Source organism: Mytilus californianus, unplaced genomic scaffold (genome assembly GCF_021869535.1).
Source record: "Mytilus californianus isolate M0D057914Y unplaced genomic scaffold, xbMytCali1.0.p SCAF_2, whole genome shotgun sequence".
NCBI lineage: Eukaryota > Metazoa > Mollusca > Bivalvia > Mytilida > Mytilidae > Mytilus > Mytilus californianus.
In genome coordinates, this window is record NW_026262668.1 from 124,074,166 (window position 1) to 124,093,060 (window position 18,895).

Here is an 18,895-nt window from a genome sequence, read left to right on the forward strand (position 1 = left end):
TAACTATTATACTATTATCAAACAACTGAACTGTAACACAACTTACTTAACATTAAAAAGATAAGTCTATTTAATGCTTTTCATGACAAATAGTAATGACCAGTTTTAAGATAAGGAAATGTTGTATGAATGCTAGCGAGACAACTATCCTTCAAAAAGCAAACTGATGAAAAATGTTGATATTTATCTATCTACCATTGGGACTTATACCTATGACTTTACATATGTAAAAATTAAAATGACGATCAACAATCGTATTTAAGGCATTATCATTCAACCAAAAATAACCACGACTACAGATGTACCGTCCTGGCGTGGGACAAGCCTAACAAGTATGAGGCGAAAATAGGGTTCTAAATAATCTGTAGATAAATTTAAGAATAACAGAAAGCTGAAATAGAAGAAGAACCACTCAATCCCCCTAATCTGGAATAAGAATAATCTCCGCAAAACCATGCAGTAAACCTGTCAAATCAGTTGGCATGAACTAAGCTCGTCACATCGGTACATATGACAACATGTAAAGAATTTGTAGACAAGGAGCTCCGACCTCAAATTACTCGTGCGATATAAAAGGACTGAATAATTTACCAACCGCGGCACTGTCATTATGGTAGTAATATAAAAGTACTGAACAATTTACCAGCAGCGACACCGTTCCCTATGGTAGCAATATAAAAGTACTGAACAATTATCCAGCCGCGACGCCGTCCCTATTGTAGCAATATAAAATGACTGGATAATTTACCAGCCGCGGCACTGTCCCTATGGTAGTAATATAAAAGTACTGAACAATTTACCAGCCGCGGCGCCGTTCCTATGGTAGTAATATAAAAGTACTAAACTATTTACCAGCAGCCTAGGCACAACCCTATGGTAGTGATATAAATATACTGAACAATTTATCAGCCGCGACACTGTCCCTATATGGTAGTAATATAAAAGTACTGAACAATTTACCAGCCACGGTACTGTCCCTTTAGTAGTAATATAAAAGTACTGAACAATTTACCAGCCATGGCATCGTCCCTATGATAGTAATATAAAAGTAGTGAACAATTTACCAGCCACGTCACCGTCCCTATGATAGTAATATAAAAGTACTTCAAACAATTTACCAGCCACGTCACCGTCCCTAAGGTAGTGATATAAAAGTACTGAACAATTTACCAGCCACGGCACAGTCACAGTGGTACTTATATAAAAGTACTGAAAAATTTACCAGCCGCGGCACCGTCCCTATGATAGTAATATAAAAGTACTGAACAATTTACCAGCCACGGCACCGTCCCTTTGGTAGTAATATAAAAGTACTGAACAATTTACCAGCCGCGGCGCCGTCCCTATGGTAGTACATGTAATATAAAAGTACTGAACAATTTATCAGCCATGGCACTGTCCCTATGGTAGTAATATAAAAGTACTGAACAATTTACCAGCCGCGGCACTGTCCCTATGGTAGTAATATAAAACTACTGAACAATTTACCAGCCACGGCACTGTCCCTATGGTAGTATTATGAAAGTACTGAACAATTTACCAGCCACGGCACTGTCACTATGGTAGTAATATAAAAGTACTGAACAATTTATCAGCCACGGCACCCTCCCTATGGTAGTAATATAAAAGTACTGAACAATTTACCAGCCGCGGCACCGTCCCTATGGTAGTAATAGAAAAGTACTGAACAATTTATCAGCCACGGCACTGTCCCTATGGTAGTAATATAAAAGTACTGAACAATTTATCAGCCACGGCACTGTCCCTATGGTAGTAATATAAAAGGATGATACCGTTTGTATTTTGTATCAACATCTAATCAATTAAAAGAGTAAAACGAGAATTGCCAAAGCCGTCTGAGAACAACTTTACCTGCGGTGCGGTAGTTGTCACCCTAGTTTAAGTAGTGGTACACACATAAACTGCACATTTATAACCTTATAATTTTGCAAGAAGATACAATACAGAGACTTTAAACACTAAACAATTTCCTGACACTTACCATTTATCGAAAAGTCATAAAGAACTTGAAATAAGAGTATTTACTCCCCCCGCCATTTATTTAGAAAAGCGTACAGGCCAATTATAAGTCGAATATTTAGAAAACAGTCTTTTCCTGGAAATATAGAATCGATCTGGGTAAACTGATCAATCCTTTAAATATACTTATTCTAAAAGGTTACCTATTCAACACTGTAATTAAATCTTTGAATATTGTTTTTATTGGCATAAATATTGATTTTGTTATCAGTAAATTAAAACCATACTATATATTACACATATGTACAAACACGGTACTACAACCTGTCGATACTTAAGTTTGGCATTGCACAAGGTCATGTTTTTCTCTGACTGTTAATGACGTCTTTACACTAAATCCATTGGAAGTGTACTGATTGATATTTTAGTCTTAGATACATGATTTTTTTCATTAGTTGTCATTGGCTTTGAACTAGCTGTTAGTAACTGCGAGTACTCTCAGATCAGTACTTAGTGTCTTTTCGTTTTTGGGATGTACAAGTACCCGTCCACGTCCACTCTGTGTTTTTGTTAGATGTATTTCTATTTGTATCCAACTGATGAGTTAAGCCTTTCGACTGATTTTAATAGTTTGTTCTTATGTTGTACTGTTACACCACTGTCCCAGGTTAGAAGGAGGGTTGAGCGCTCACAAACATGTTTAACCCCGCCACATTCTTTATGTGCCTGTCAGGAGCCAGTAGTTCAGTGGTTGTCGTTGGTTCATGTCTGTCATTTTTGTTTTTCGTAAATTGGTTTGTTATAATTAAGGCCGTTGGTTTTCTCAATTGAATGTTTCATATTTTTCATGTCGGGGCCTTTTATAGCCGACCATACGGTACGGGTTTTTCTCATTGTTGAAGGCCGTACGGTTGCCTATAATTGCTTACATCCACATCATTTGAACTTTGGTGGATAGTTGTCTCATTGGCAATCATACCACATCTCTTTATTAAGTCTCCCAAACGAAGTTTGGAAAGACTTATTGGTTTTGCTCAGTTCTTCTTATTATTATTCTTCTTTTTCTTCTTCTTCTTCTTCCTCTTCCGCCGCTTTTAAATTTGAACTTGTCCGCACTCGTTCTCCAAAACCGCTTGTCAGATTAACTTAGGGTTTCACAATATGCTGGACTAACATGTCTAGTGGTGCAATCAGGGTTTTGTTTGTGCATTGGGGTTTATAAAGGGGTACTTTGAGGGGCAAAAAGAAAGGAGGGTTTTACTATAGAACCCTATAAAATTTTCAAATGATTATAAATTGATAACCGTTTGTGATAGACACATTCTTTTTAATTGAAAATGTTCTAAATGATAAAGCACATTTAATGAAATACAGGGTTAGTCCCCAGGGGTCACCCCCACCCCCTGCCATTTAAGAAAGTTCTAATATCTTGTAAATGGTCGAGATCCCCACCCCTAAACCATATATATTCTGGTTTGTCACGCGAAGCTGGTTTGAATGATATACAGGGTTAGTCCCCAGGGGTCATCCCGACCCCCTGCCATTTGAGAAAGTTATAATATCTTGTAAATGGTCGAGATCCCCACCCCTAAACCATATATTTTCTGGTTTGTCATGCGAAGATGGTTTGAATGACAATCAGGGTTAGTCCCCAGGGGTCATCCCGACCCCCTGCCATTTGAGAAGGTTCTAATATCTTGTAAATGGTCGAGATCCCCACCCCTAAACCATATATATTCTGGTTTGTCATGATAAAGCACATCAAATGAAATACAGGGTTAGTCCCCAGGGGTCACCCCTACCCCCTGCCATTTAAGAAAGTTCTTATATCTTGCAAGTGGCCAAGATCCCCACCCCTAAACCATATATATTCTGGTTTGTCATGCGAAGATGGTTTGAATGATATACAGGGTTAGTCCCCAGGGGTCATCCCGAATCCCTGCCATTTGAGAAAGTTCTAATATCTTGTAAATGGTCGAGATCCCCACCCCTGAACCATATATTTTCTGGTTTGAATGATAATCAGGGTTAGTCCCCAGGGGTCAGCCCCTACCCCTGCCATTTAAGAAAGTTCTAATATCTTGTAAGTGGTCAAGATCCCCACCCCTAAACCATATATATTCTGGTTTGTCATGCGAAGATGGTTTGAAAGATAATCAGGGTTAGTCCCCAGGGGTCACCCCCACCCCCTGCCATTTAAGAAAGTTCTAATATCTTGTAAGTGGTCAAGATCCCCACCCCTAAACCATATATATTCTGGTTTGTCATACCAAGATGGTTTGAATGATATACAGGGTTAGTCCCCAGGGGTCATCCCGACCCCCTGCCAGTTGAGAAAGTTCTAATATCTTGTAAATGGTCGAGATCCCCTCCCCTAAACCATATATATTCCTGTTTATCATGTCTCGAACATTTGAATGACGTATACAGTCAGTCCCCAGGGGTTCCCCCACCCCCAATGTTCTAATATCTTGTAAATGGTCGAGATCCCCACCCCTAAACAATATATATTCTGGTTTGTCATGCGAAGCTGGTTTGAATGATATACAGGGTTAGTCCCCAGGGGTCATCCCGACCCCCTGCCATTTGAGAAAATTCTAATATCTTGTAAATGGTCGAGATCCCCACCCCTAAACCATATATATTCTGGATTGTCATGATAAAGCACATCAAATGAAATACAGGGTTAGTCCCCAGGGGTCACCCCCACCCCCTGCCATTTAAGAAAGTTCTAATATCTTTTAAGTGGTCAAGATCCCCACCCCTTAACCATATATATTCTGGTTTGTCTCGAACATTGAATGAAGTATATGGTCAGTCCCCAGGAGTTCCCCCCACCCACAATGTTCTAATATCTTGTAAATGGTCGAGATCCCCAACCCTAAACCATATATATTCCTGTTCGTCGTGTCTCGAGCATTTGAATGATGTATAGGATCAGTCCCCAGGGGTTCCCCCCACCCCAATGTTCTAGTATCTTTTAAATGGTCGAGATCCCCACCCCTAAACCATATATATTCTGGTTTGTCATGCCAAGATGATTTGAATGATATACAGGGTTAGTCCCCATGCATCACTAATGCATATAACTTTACTGGACCAAACCAATTTTCACTGGACTTTGTCCAATGTCAGGCGACACTGGGAATTACGACTTATGGGAGCTTCGTTTGGGAGACTTCGTAACCGCATCCTGTTACAATCGTTTCTTGTTTTTTTATTCTTTTAGAAAAAAAATCTGAATGACCTATGATTCACTGAAATCAGTGTGATACGTTTTTATTTATATATAATTAAGACTTACTTGTTGTCCGCGCAATGCTGAAAATCCCATGAAAAAGAAGACCCCATATAACACAGGCATTGGTATAATCTACAACAAAATTACATCGAAATAAAAAAACATTATTAAAAGATGCTTTCTTGAAGTCTCTTAGACGGGATGTTCCGAATTTATTTAGGAAAAGTCTTAGAAATATTTTATGTTATATAATAATAAATAATATTTATATGCATACAAACCTATAGTCCCATATTGCAAAATGTTACCGATAATCATTTTCATAATTTGATGTAAAACAGTACTTAAAATCATTTCAGTTAATGTTTGCTCCACTCGACTGTAAAACTCAAGAATCAAACTAGATCAATAAGTTGTTTTCACTCTTTGTTATATTAGAACAAGGTTGTACTGATTAACATTTCATATTTCTGTACCTAACAAACTAATTTTATATAAAAAAAAAACAATATTTCTAGAAAATCCAAAAGATAGAAAAAGGCTTTCAAAAACATACCCTAAGAACACTGGTGATGAGTACGGCCAAACCACTTAGTATACCAATAAATAAAGCTGTTACTCTCTGTTCTCTGTATAAAAATGTAAACAAATATTAGGATAATGATGTCGATACATAAATTTTAAAAAAAATGGAGAATGTGTCCATGAGACACAGATGATGCCCCCGCTTGCATATAACGTTATAAAAGGACATAATGGTGTGGTAATAGTGACGCCACAAAAATTCGAACTTGATCTGAGTTGTATGGTAAAAAACATTGTATGTAAATTTTATAACATTTGGTTGAGGCAAACTAAAGTTAGAGAACGGAAACGAAAAATTCAACAATTTTTCCATTTGTAAAGGGGCATAACTGTAGAACGGTAAAAGTGACGCCACCCAAATTCAAACTTGATCCGCCTTTTGTGGTAATACACATTTGGCTGTGGGGGTGGGCATAAAAAAAGGAGTCAATACAATGCGAGATGATTGTTCTCATTTTTTAAAATGAAACGTGCAATGAAAAGTTATCGAGAAAACAGGAAGTGTTTTTGTTAGAATTGAACTGAATGGTGTTATGCTGTTGATAAATTTTTTATTCACATTTGTTGGACATATTTGATTTTTATAGAATACGATACTGAACCATACTAATCCCATATTCCATATTGTACATGGTGTAGTACCATAGGTTCCATAATAGTTTTGTGTATCCCAGGACCTTTGTACCTCATACATGGAACTGATTAGTAGCGACTCAAAACAAATGAACAATCTTCAGAGTATAATTTAATGAATAGAAAGGAAACACGAAGACAGTCAATGTATGACATTAGGAGAAGCAGTTATGAATTTTGAAATTTGTCTAGAGGAGAGGTCATACATTATTAAAGCAAAAACATAAATGTTAATAAAAAAAGAGAAAACAGGAATAACTGAATTATATGTCATTGTGACTCGTAACAATGCTCTGTCACTGGGGCATACAACTGAGACATATAAAATTACTCTATCAATGGGGCATACAACTGAGACATATAACATTACTCTATCACTGTGGCATACAACTGAGACATATAACATTACTCTATCACTGGGACATACAACTGAGACATATATACATAACTCTATCACTGGGGCATACAACTGAGACATATAACATAACTCTATCACTGGGACACACAACTGAGACATATAACATAACTCTATCACTGGGGCATACAACTGAGACATATAACATTACTCTATCACTGGGGCATACAACTGAGATATATAACATTACTCTATCACTGTGGCATACAACTGAGACATATAACATTACTCTATCACTGGGACATACAACTGAGACATATAACATAACTCTATCACTGGGGCATACAACTGAGACATATAGCATTACTCTATCACTGGGTCATACAACTGAGACATATAGCATTACTCTATCACTGGGGCATACAACTGAGACATATAACATAACTCTATCACTGGGGCATACAACTGAGACATATAACATAACTCTATCACTGGGGCATACAACTGAGACATATAACGTTACTCTATCACTGGGGCATACAACTGAGACATATAGCATTACTCTATCACTTGGGCATACAACTGAGACATATAACATAACTCTATCACTGGGGCATACAACTGAGACATATAACATAACTCTATCACTGGGGCATACAACTGAGACATATAACATTACTCTATCACTGTGGCATACAACTGAGACATATAACATTACTCTATCACTGGGACACACAACTGAGACATATAACGTTACTCTATAACTTTGGCACACAACTGAGACATATAACATAACTCAATCACTGGGGCATACAACTGAGACATATAACATTACTCTATCACTGGGACATACAACTGAGACATATAACATAACTCTATCGCTGGGGCATACAACTGAGACATATAACATTACTCTATCACTGGGGCATACAACTGAGACATATAACATTACTCTATCACTGGGACACACAACTGAGACGTATAACGTTACTCTATAACTTGGGCACACAACTGAGACATATAACATAACTCTATCACTGGGACACACAACTGAGACATATAACATTACTCTATCACTGGGGCATACAACTGAGACATATAACATAACTCTATCACTGGGACACACAACTGAGAAATATAACTTACTCTATAACTTGGGCACACAACTGAGACATATAACATAACTCTATCGCTGGGGCATACAACTGAGACATATAACGTTACTCTATAACTTGGGCACACAACTGAGACATATAACATAACTCTATCACTGGGGCATACAACTGAGACATATACCATAACTCTATCACTGGGACATACAACTCAGACATATAGCATTACTCTATCACTGGGGCATACAACTGAGACATATAGCATTACTCTATCACTTGAGCATACAACTGAGACATATAACATTACTCTATCACTGGGGCATACAACTGAGACATATACCATAACTCTATCACTGGGACATACAACTGAGACATATAACATTACTCTATCACTGTGGCATACAACTGAGACATATAACATAACTCTATCACTGGGGCATACAACTGAGACATATAACATAACTCTATCACTGGGGCATACAACTGAGACATATAACAATACTTTATCACTGGGGCATACAACTGAGACATATAGCATTACTCTATCACTGGGGCATACAACTGAGACATATAACGTTACTCTATCACTGGGGCAAACAACTGAGTCATTTAACATTACTCTATCACTGGGGCATACAACTGAGACATATAGCATTACTCTATCACTGGGACATACAACTCAGACATATAGCATTACTCTATCACTGGGGCATAGAACTGAGACATATAACATTACTCTATCACTGGGGCACACAACTGAGTCATTTAACATTACTCTATCACTGGGGCATACAACTGAGACATATAACATAACTCTATCACTGGGGCATACAACAGAGACATAAAACGTTACTCTATCACTGGGGCATACAACTGAGACATATAACATAACTCTATCACTGGGGCATACAACAGAGACATAAAACGTTACTCTATCACTGGGGCATACAACAGAGACATATAACATTACTCTATCACTGTGGCATACAACTGAGACATATAACATAACTCTATCACTGGGGCATACAACAGAGACATATAACATAACTCTATCACTGGGGCATACAACAGAGACATTAAACGTTACTCTATCACTGGGGCATACAACAGAGACATATAACATTACTCTATCACTGTGGCATACAACTGAGACATATAACATAACTCTATCACTGGGGCATACAACAGAGACATATAACATAACTCTATCACTGTGGCATACAACTGAGACATATAACATAACTCTATCACTGGGGCATACAACAGAGACATATAACATTACTCTATCACTGTGGCATACAACTGAGACATATAACATAACTCTATCACTGGGGCATACAACAGAGACATATAGCATTACTCTATCACTAGGGCATACAACAGAGACATAAAACGTTACTCTATCACTGGGGCATACAACAGAGACATATAACATTACTCTATCACTGAGGCATACAACTGAGACATATAACATAACTCTATCACTGGGGCATACAACAGAGACATAAAACGTTACTCTATCACTGGGACACACAACTGAGACATATAACAGTTCTCTATCACTGGGGCATACAACTGAGACATATAACAGTACTCTATCACTGGAGCATAGAACTGAGACATATAACAGTTCTCTATCACTGGGGCATACAACTGAGACATATAACAGTTCTCTATCACTGGGGCATACAACTGAGACATATAACAGTACTGTATTGAACATGTTATTCCATACAAAATCAAACTATTGTGGTTGCGTACAAATTCAAACGTAAAAATAAGAATACATTAAGCAATGAGAGCACTGAACTTGTTGAATTAAAATGTGGTTATGATTTCTTACCTGACTCCCAAAAACACTGGTTTTTCGCCGGGAGCTGTACATTCAGATTCTTTCTGTAAACTTCTGACATGAGCAAGTGCAGACACAGTGGCAGCTACATACCATGGAAGACCAAGCAATGAATGAATAGCCACAGTAATTGCAACTATAAACATATCTAAATGGTAACCAACCCCTTTCTGAAAAAAAAATACAAAATAACTTAATTTACAACAAAATGTGCATCTTATCATAAATTAATATTAGTTCGATTTCATTGGAGCAGATAAGCTTGAATTGAATTCATAAACATTACTTTTATCAATTTTTTTTTGTGCATCCTTCAGGACCAATTCAGCAGATCAACAAAAATCCAAGGTTAAATTTATTTGTTAACTTATGTGTAATTGAGTATACATCAATCAAATTTTAACAATTCCTGTTATTTGTAATGCGGTTCAATTCATCTTGAACACAGGAGCTCACCTGTAATTTATGTTCTTTTCTATTGACAATCACAGCAGTAATTTGTTGATCTAAAAAGACCAAGATTGTTGAAAGTGCGGCAGGAACGCTAGCAGCCAAATACAACCACCACGGGTTCTTATCACTAAAGGGACTAACGATCCATCCACGACCTGGTCTTGTTGGCTATACAAATAATATATGTAAAACGACATTTACTAATGTATTTGCGAGCATTTTTCATTCATTATTATACATTTTTGTACTTTTGCAGTTTGTGCATTTTATAATTTTAGATTGTTAAACGAAGACCACATTTAACTTTCTAGATGTTTCCAATTTTCTGTAATAATATCAGTTGGTCTTAATGATGTAGAAAAGGCTCTGTTTGGAGCTTTTGGTTTGTTTGTATTGTTTGCCATGAGATAAACTATTTAGCTCTTAGACTTGTCAATCGATGCAACATTTAACTGATTTTGTAAGAGTAAAGAGGACTGTCTTTTCATAATAGTCTAGTGCCTACAAAGTTATTGTTGTGCTGCTTATTGGGTTTTGTGTGTTTTTGTATTTATATATACTTCCGTTCGACTTGCCTTTTATTGAATTTAGCTCATAAGGTACAAATTGACCTGCCACGAGGAAGATTGTACACGGATCGACTATGTTGATTGTGACATCACCCAATAACACTTATCACAGAATCTGTACTTGCCACCTACAACACGACGGATGACACATGAAGCAAAGGATCTTAGTTTCTTTCCGAACACTCGAGATTCTCCCCAGGTTTTTTTGTTGGGTTCGTGTTTCTAATTCTTAAATTTATTAATGTAGTGTATTGTAGGCTGCTGTATGTCTTTTCGTCGTTTCTCGCTTCTCTTCGACTTATGAATTTTGGTTATCACTTTTGTATCTTTCTCCTCTTTTATACCATTTAATCTTCAGGGTGCATTACAGAAAAAGATTGTTCATTTGTTTTGCAACGATTTTATTTAAACACATAAACATACCTTGAATTCGCTTGGTACAGTTAGTTTTGGTGTCGGGAGACCCAGGAAATAATCGAGCAACACCATGGAAACAATGGCAATCAACACACTGAAGTCACTAACTCTTTGACGAATCTACAATGAAATGTCACCTATGTAAAACTTTTACTCAACTTGATAAAATATTAATATGGATTATAATTCAGTTCTGGTTAACTTGTTTCTAATTTTCTGAGAAAAACATGTCAATTAAAGTTATTACGGGTTCGCTTCGTTTGTATTCAACTAATGTTCATAGCATTATTATTCTTTTATTGTTCACGTATTTATTGATATACACATTCAGATAAGTGTATGATGTAAATGTTGAAGGAAATAAAAAATGAACTGAACCCCTGAAGCTTGGTCCGAAACCACTACAATAAATAATATTAACAAGGACATATCAAGCAATTGAACATCAGATCTCAATGAGAGTTATGTTTAATTTTCCGTGTATTATGCATCACCTCCATTTATATCAATTCAAGTAAGAAGAGTTGAGACAAAATTTCAGGAAATCACTAGAGTTGAAAAGATTTTGGTAAGAGAGGGAGAGAGAGAGAGAGAAAAGAGGCATTCTATATACTTTTAGTTTAGATGGAGAGAGTGGTGTATAATAGAAGTTTACTTTAAAAGTCAAACACAACAACTGGATGTACTTACCACATTTGGAAACAGTGAGCTAGTTTTGAATGAAATCAATAAGACTGTTATTCCAAAAGTTCCAGCAAATAGAATAACGGACAGGAAAAACACATCGCCATAATATTGTTTAGGATCGCAAACCCAGCTTCCCCCAAATTCACTACATCCGGCTGGTGTCAATCCTTCCCAATTGATACTTATATTGCTGGTCGTAAAATTATCAGTTCCTGTGCACGTATAGTTGGTAAAAGCACCATACCCGAGGCCCGCGAGCGCTGTTGTGACGTTTTCATTACATGTACTACTGCATGAACAGTTGAAAGGGATGGGATCATCAGGATTAAAGTTAACAGGATAATTCGTTTCTATCTCAAATAACTTCTTGAAGGCCTCCACAATAAATATCACTGCAATCAGTGTAGCAAAACTGTCTTCTGTGAATCGAGTGATATACTTGACGCAGGAGCTCAGGTTGAATATGACTATAATTAGAATGAATAGCACAGTCCACATTCCTACCCAGAATCGCGCCGGCATAAAATCCCAATCATTATCTCTGCAAGTAAAGATATGTGTTAAATTATGCTAAAATTCTAACCGGTATTTCCGCAAGTAAAGACATATGTTAAATCATGCTAAAATCCCAACGGGTGTTTTCATAAGTAAAGACATATGTTAAGTAATGCTAAAATCCCAACCGGTATTTCCGCAAGTAAAGACATGGTAAATCATGCTAAAATCCCAACCGGTGTTTCCGCTAGTAAAGACATGTTAAGTCATGCTTAAATCACAACTGTTATCTCTGCAAGTAAAGACATTTGTTAAATCATGCTTTATAAAAAAACTAACATACATTTTTTTGTCTATTACATAAAAATCACATTTTCATTAAATAATGATATAACTTACTTGCATAAATTATAGATGATTGTTTCTAACACTAACATGGGACCTGTGCTTCCTAGAATATTCAGTGGTTGACCGCCAAATAAGGCAAACAAGACACCAGTAACTGCTGCTGCAAATATACACTCCATCACTCCCTAACAAAAAAAAATAATATTTTCGTTTTGTACTGGTCTAATCTGTATAATTCATTCTTGTGTTGTCATTGGTTTATTTCAGTCAAGAAATAAATAGTGTCATGTCGTATTTAATTATATTACAAAAGTTGACTGACTAATGATATGGTCTTTTCTTAAAATGAGCAATATTATTTTAACATCAAAATTACGTTGATAGTTACACCGTGTCCGTTTCACACAGAGCAGACGTTCGTTAAGTCAGTTCTGAATGAAAGGAATACTGCTGAATTTGAAAATTACATTTGAAACAGATCTAAAACGGTAAAAGAGTATGAAACATTTCGTAATTTGGGTCCTCAATACTCTTCAACTTCGTACCTTATTTAGCTTTTTTAACTGTTTTGATTCGAGCATCACTAATGAGTCTTATGTAGACGTCTGGCGTACATAGTTTTAATCCTGGTATCTATGATGTTTATTTATAACAAATCATATGGTATTGTAGAGTTGTATGATCTTGTATGAATATAGTGTCAGTAGGTAATAGAATACAAACTATTTCTTGGAAGATATGAAATAAATACTCACCATATACTGATCAGTAGCTTGACCAAGCAATCCACCAAATGTTACGTTCGGTGTCAGGGTTCCAAGGAACACATAGACAAATGAAGCAAAGCATTGGATATGTAAGGCATCCTTAAAGTCAGTGAGATAATGTGGAACCTTTCGTTTAATATCGTCTACCAAACCCTTGAATGGTCTGCAAATAGAACAAAATCTGTCACTGGCATGTTCCATTATTTACACAGAAATATTTTGCTGTCAATGAATTTTTAGAAGATAGATCAGCTTTAATTTGATTTACATTTATTAAAGAAAAAATGTTAGACAATTGTATAAGATTCATTTAATGAATGCTGTATTAATGTGCTCAACGTCAATTAATATACAGTATATTTTTAAATTGTTTTTAAAATAAGTGCACCTTACATTTTTGACCACGTGAGTGCCGGATCATCTATACTGTGGCCTCCCTCATCTTCTGCTGGTAAAAGTTTCCCAAGGTACGGATTAATTGAATTCTTTCTAAAATTCTATAAAAGAAAAAATATAGTACTGAAAATCATGTTTCATCCAAAGTAATGTTTTCATTTGATACGTTACATAATAATATGAATCGATTTTTTAAAACAATAAGAAACATTCGGAAAATATATCTTAACTTTAGACTTATAATTATTACACAAAAAAAACTTTTTGGGTTTAATCATATAATAGAACTGAAATCATATACCAATAGACGTGATGACAAAACTAGATGAAAAAAGGGTATACTATACCTGAGATGGAACTTTTGAAGGTGGTTCCAGACGAATTTTTGGATCCCATTCGCCAGGCGGTAGAACTGTTACTTGTTCCATGAACTCGTCAACACCAGCCAAGAACTCTTCTTTTTCTAGACATTTGTAAGCCAATTCTCGGAATATCTACAATACAATAGTACAGAGATGGAATTTTCACGGAATATATCTGAATTTCTATATCCACAGATGGAGTATCTAGAATACAAAATGGAATTTCACGGAATGTCTAAAATACAATATTCACTAATGTTATTTTCACGGAATGTCTAAAATACAATATTCACTAATGTTATTTTCACGGAATGTCTAAAATACAATTTACACAAATGGAATTTTCAAATGAAAAGCAACCATCGTTTTCGAATTCTTTATCTGTATCATTGTACTGGCTTCTGATTCGTTCAAATTGTAAGGAGTAAACCATTTAAACGAGGCATGATTATGAAAAATAAAATCATGAACTTAATACTGAAATCATTCATAATAAAAGAAATATAAGAAAGGGATTCCCACCTCGTCAACCATCATAGTTGATATGCATCTTCCAAGTTCCATTAGCTGGGTCATGCTTCCTTTCGGTCCGAACATGAAACAAACGAAGCGTGACGGCAATGCTACTTCTGTTACATCACCAAGAAGACGTGGCTCTTTTAGCCTCATAAACCCAACCAATCTCTGCTCAAGCTCATCAACTTCTCCAACCATGACATTAGCAGCCTCGGCATCTTTTGGAATCTTCCTCATAAAGTTCAGATTGGGCTAAAAATATTTTGCAGAATTAAACTTTATTCAAGTGTGTCAACATATTCTCAAGTCTCTAAAGCAATGTAGATGTATTGGTTCTTTGAGTTATGAGAAAATAAATGTGCAATAGTAAGGATTGTAAGAGAAAAAATAAATGTGCAATAGTAAGGATTGTAAGAGAAAAAATAAATGTGCAATAGTAAGGATTGCAAGAGAAAAATAAATGTGCAATAGTAAGGATTGCAAGAGTAAAATAAATGTGCAATAGTAAGGATTGCAAGAGAAAAATAATTGTGCAATAGTAAGGATTGCAAGAGTAAAATAAATGTGCAATAGTAAGGATTGCAAGAGAAAAATAATTGTGCAATAGTAAGGATTGCAAGAGAAAAATAAATGTGCAATAGTAAGGATTGCAAGAGAAAAATAATTGTGCAATAGTAAGGATTGCAAGAGAAAAAATAAATGTGCAATAGTAAGGATTGCAAGAGAAAAAATAAATGTGCAATAGTAAGGTTTGCAAGAGAAAAAATAAATGTGCAATAGTAAGGTTTGCAAGAGAAAAAATAAATGTGCAATAGAAAGGTTTGCAAGAGAAAAATTAAATGTGCAATAGTAAGGTTTGCAAGAGAAAAAATAAATGTGCAATAGTAAGGATTGCAAGAGAAAAATAATTGTGCAATAGTAAGGATTGCACTGAGAAAAAATAAATGTGCAATAGAAAGGATTGCAAGAATAAAGAAAATAATTATTTGTGTTTTTCCAAGAGCATTATATGACTGTCTATACTATGTGAAAATTTCCTGTTTTCAACTTATAGTTTTGAATAGATGTACTAGTAGAGAATTTATCTAACCTTATAACTGGGACTAGTTGGGTCACTTGAGAGATCTTGTGTACTTGGAACACTCTGCAATCCAGAGCTATCCATACTTGCAAGACTTGCACTAGATGAAAGGTGGAAACCATTACCTCCTTTTTCTGCTTCCACTGCAAATATGATTAATAGATTAAGATACAAATCACAGAACGCTATGGAACAAATGTAAGCGTTCATTTGTTCAAATAATAAGGTCTTTTCTTTTTTGTGGACGTCTGTTTTTTGGACCTCCTGCCTAATTGAACTTTATCCAAATATCCTTTCTTGTATAGAATGGTAAGAAAGTAAATGTATTAATCATAGCTATTGATTCAATTGTGTATGTGTATTTAGCATTTTCATGTTGTTCATTCCACATCAAACTGTGTAACTATATAAATAGCCCCTGTAAATTATTAATGATTCGGACGTTAGTTTCCATGAAAATATTAATAAATAATAAGTTTTTCAAAAAGATTATTAAACTGAAAGATAAGATGAATTTTTTTCGTACATCTCTCATCAGAAATATCGGACAGAGTTCTGCTTCCTTTAGACGCCTTAGAACGCTTTACATGGCTGTGTTTATGTCCTGCCAACATTATATCCCTAAGATGTGGGCGTAACCTTGTGTCCATATCATTCTGATCCTGCCATTCTTCAAGGAGCTTGTCTGTAGTTCAAATAAAAAGAAAACAAAGTTACTTTATATGAAGATAGGATTTTTGTTTTAAATACGTACAAAGTGACTGAATCTTTTCGTTTAGACTGACACACATCTATGATTATATTTCTTTCATGAATAGTACAAAGACATCAATGACTAGCACTTGAGATTAAACTGTTAGATAAATTCATTCAAATAAAATGCATATTTTAACCATAACTGGATTCGAGTTTCCTCCTTATGAGGAATAGTAAAGGCAGGTAGGAATTCTTTTTTATTTTGCTATTTTTTCCCCTTCAGAAGACCTTCAATTTTGTCTCGATTCACTACAAAAGTGCTTATTAAATCTTAAAAACAATTATGTTCTGCATTTTTAGGGAGATTTCAAAACAGGATACGTAGGAAAACGTTTAATACGAGTAAGTTTTACTTGGCGTAAATAGTACCTTACCTATGACATTAGATAGCGAATGGGCATCATGGTCTAGTGAAACAACGCCTTCCACGAAAGCACATCGCAGTTCAAACAGCGAGTGCATAGACAAAGAGGCAACATGAGGCTTGGACCAGCGCTTTCCTCCTTCTTCCAAATTTTCTTCATATTTAACCCATCTGTTTCAAAATAAAACAGACGTAAAACTTGGTAACAAAATGATGGTGTATGGATAAAAAGATTCCTTTATACGGTAATATTGTGTTTATTAACAGTAAATACATGCAAAATGCATTTAACTGCCAAGACAGTGCTTCAAATGAAAAGATATGGTAATAGTTTTACATCTAATCATCTCAGTGACGGTAACTTATTAGAAATTAAGAATCAGCAATCTTTATCTATTAAAATATATGTAGATAGTTACACATGTAACCGTTCATTCACTTTTTTTAATCAAATCAACAATCAGTCAATCATCAATCTAAAATATAATAACAATGCAATTAATTGATAAAATGTTGAATGAACATGACAAACATTTAAATGACGCTTTAAATAACATGTAAAGTTGAGGTTTGCAATGGAATGCATCAATCAACGTTTGATCTCAGTTCTTCATTGGTTAAAATTCAATTATAACGCAAGATTTTCTTGCTTTCCTTGAATTTCTTATTGTGATGTCGTACAACTTGAAAGGCGACCTTGCCTGATGAGTAATGACGTTACATACAAAGAACACATCTTGGAAAAGAAAGATTGTTTTCTGCATATCGTCTAAAAATCATTAGAGAAAGATTCTACTAACAAATTTTGCAATACGATATTTCTCCAATCTCAATAGTTACATTTTAAATATTTAAGATGCTCGGCAAGCCTCGAGTTTTAAAATTGAAAATTTAACTGTTATGAGTGAAGAAATATCGTATCACACTCGATACAGTGGTGGAATCTTTATTTAACCTTGCCGATCCCTTTCTTTCAAATTGGTCTTACATTCTAATCATTCCATTCTAAACATAGTAGTCTTACCTTGTAGATTCCTTCCATTCAAATTGGAGTTAAACTTTTAGTTTTACCATGTCGATTCCTCTCATTCAAATTGTTCTAAAAATTAATGTTTACCTATTAACTATTCCTTTCCTTCAGATTGGTCTAAAACTTTTGGTTTGAACATGCCGATTCTTTTTATTCAAATTGGTCTAAATTTTAGTTTTACCTTGCTAAAACTCCTTCAATTCAAATTGGTCTAAAACGTTTAGTTTTACCTTACTAATTCCTTCCCTTCAAATTGGTCTAAAACTTTTAGTTTGAACTTGCCGATTCCTTCTATTCAAATTGGTCTAAATATTAGTTTTACCTTGCTAAAACTCCTTCCATTCAAATTGGTCTAAAACGTTTAGTTTTACCTTGCTGATTCCTTCCCTTCAAATTGGTCTAAAACTTTTAGTTTGAACTTGCCGATTCCTTCTATTCAAATTGGTATAAATATTAGTTTTACCTTGCTAAAACTCCTTCCATTCAAATTGGTCTTAAAGTTTTGTTTTTACCTTGCAGATTCCTTCCATTCAAAGTTTTCATTATGTTTCCGGAGGACGTCTAATTCACAGAAGACGCTGTGAGCTTTATGCGAAACACCTCTTTTATTATTGTTGATTATTCTCTGGACCCAGTCCGTAGGATTATATTCAAAAGGTTGGTCGTGTAAGGTGCTTCCTAAAAAATGAATCAATTTAAATAATTAAAAGCTAACAAGTTGTCTCATTGTATGGCATAATATGTTAGTACCGACAGAGTGTAGATAGTATATAAAAAAATACTACATTGACAGAACATCAAAACTTAGAAGACAAGATTCCGATAGATCATACTCATTTGGAAAACAAAGGCTATAAAATCCGGACCAAAAAGCTTCATTGGTAGAAAAATTGAAG

General features: G+C 35.3%; 1 protein-coding gene across 2 annotated transcripts in view; it reads right to left on the reverse strand.

Moving 5' to 3' along the window:
* Window positions 1–18,895, reverse strand: part of LOC127730894 (electrogenic sodium bicarbonate cotransporter 1-like) — a 36,306-nt gene that overhangs the window by 3,235 nt on the left and 14,176 nt on the right. For both annotated transcript variants that reach the window (XM_052239496.1, XM_052239495.1), the window contains 15 exons: window positions 18,512–18,677; window positions 16,980–17,140; window positions 16,376–16,534; window positions 15,859–15,992; window positions 14,775–15,020; window positions 14,238–14,384; window positions 13,888–13,991; window positions 13,483–13,657; window positions 12,779–12,912; window positions 11,888–12,425; window positions 11,204–11,317; window positions 10,215–10,379; window positions 9,750–9,928; window positions 5,778–5,850; window positions 5,285–5,353 (listed from right to left, as the gene is read on the reverse strand). In XM_052239496.1, coding sequence (XP_052095456.1) covers window positions 5,285–5,353; window positions 5,778–5,850; window positions 9,750–9,928; window positions 10,215–10,379; window positions 11,204–11,317; window positions 11,888–12,425; window positions 12,779–12,912; window positions 13,483–13,657; window positions 13,888–13,991; window positions 14,238–14,384; window positions 14,775–15,020; window positions 15,859–15,992; window positions 16,376–16,534; window positions 16,980–17,140; window positions 18,512–18,677 — 2,564 coding nt within the window. The remainder of the gene's footprint in view (window positions 1–5,284; window positions 5,354–5,777; window positions 5,851–9,749; window positions 9,929–10,214; window positions 10,380–11,203; window positions 11,318–11,887; window positions 12,426–12,778; window positions 12,913–13,482; window positions 13,658–13,887; window positions 13,992–14,237; window positions 14,385–14,774; window positions 15,021–15,858; window positions 15,993–16,375; window positions 16,535–16,979; window positions 17,141–18,511; window positions 18,678–18,895) is intronic.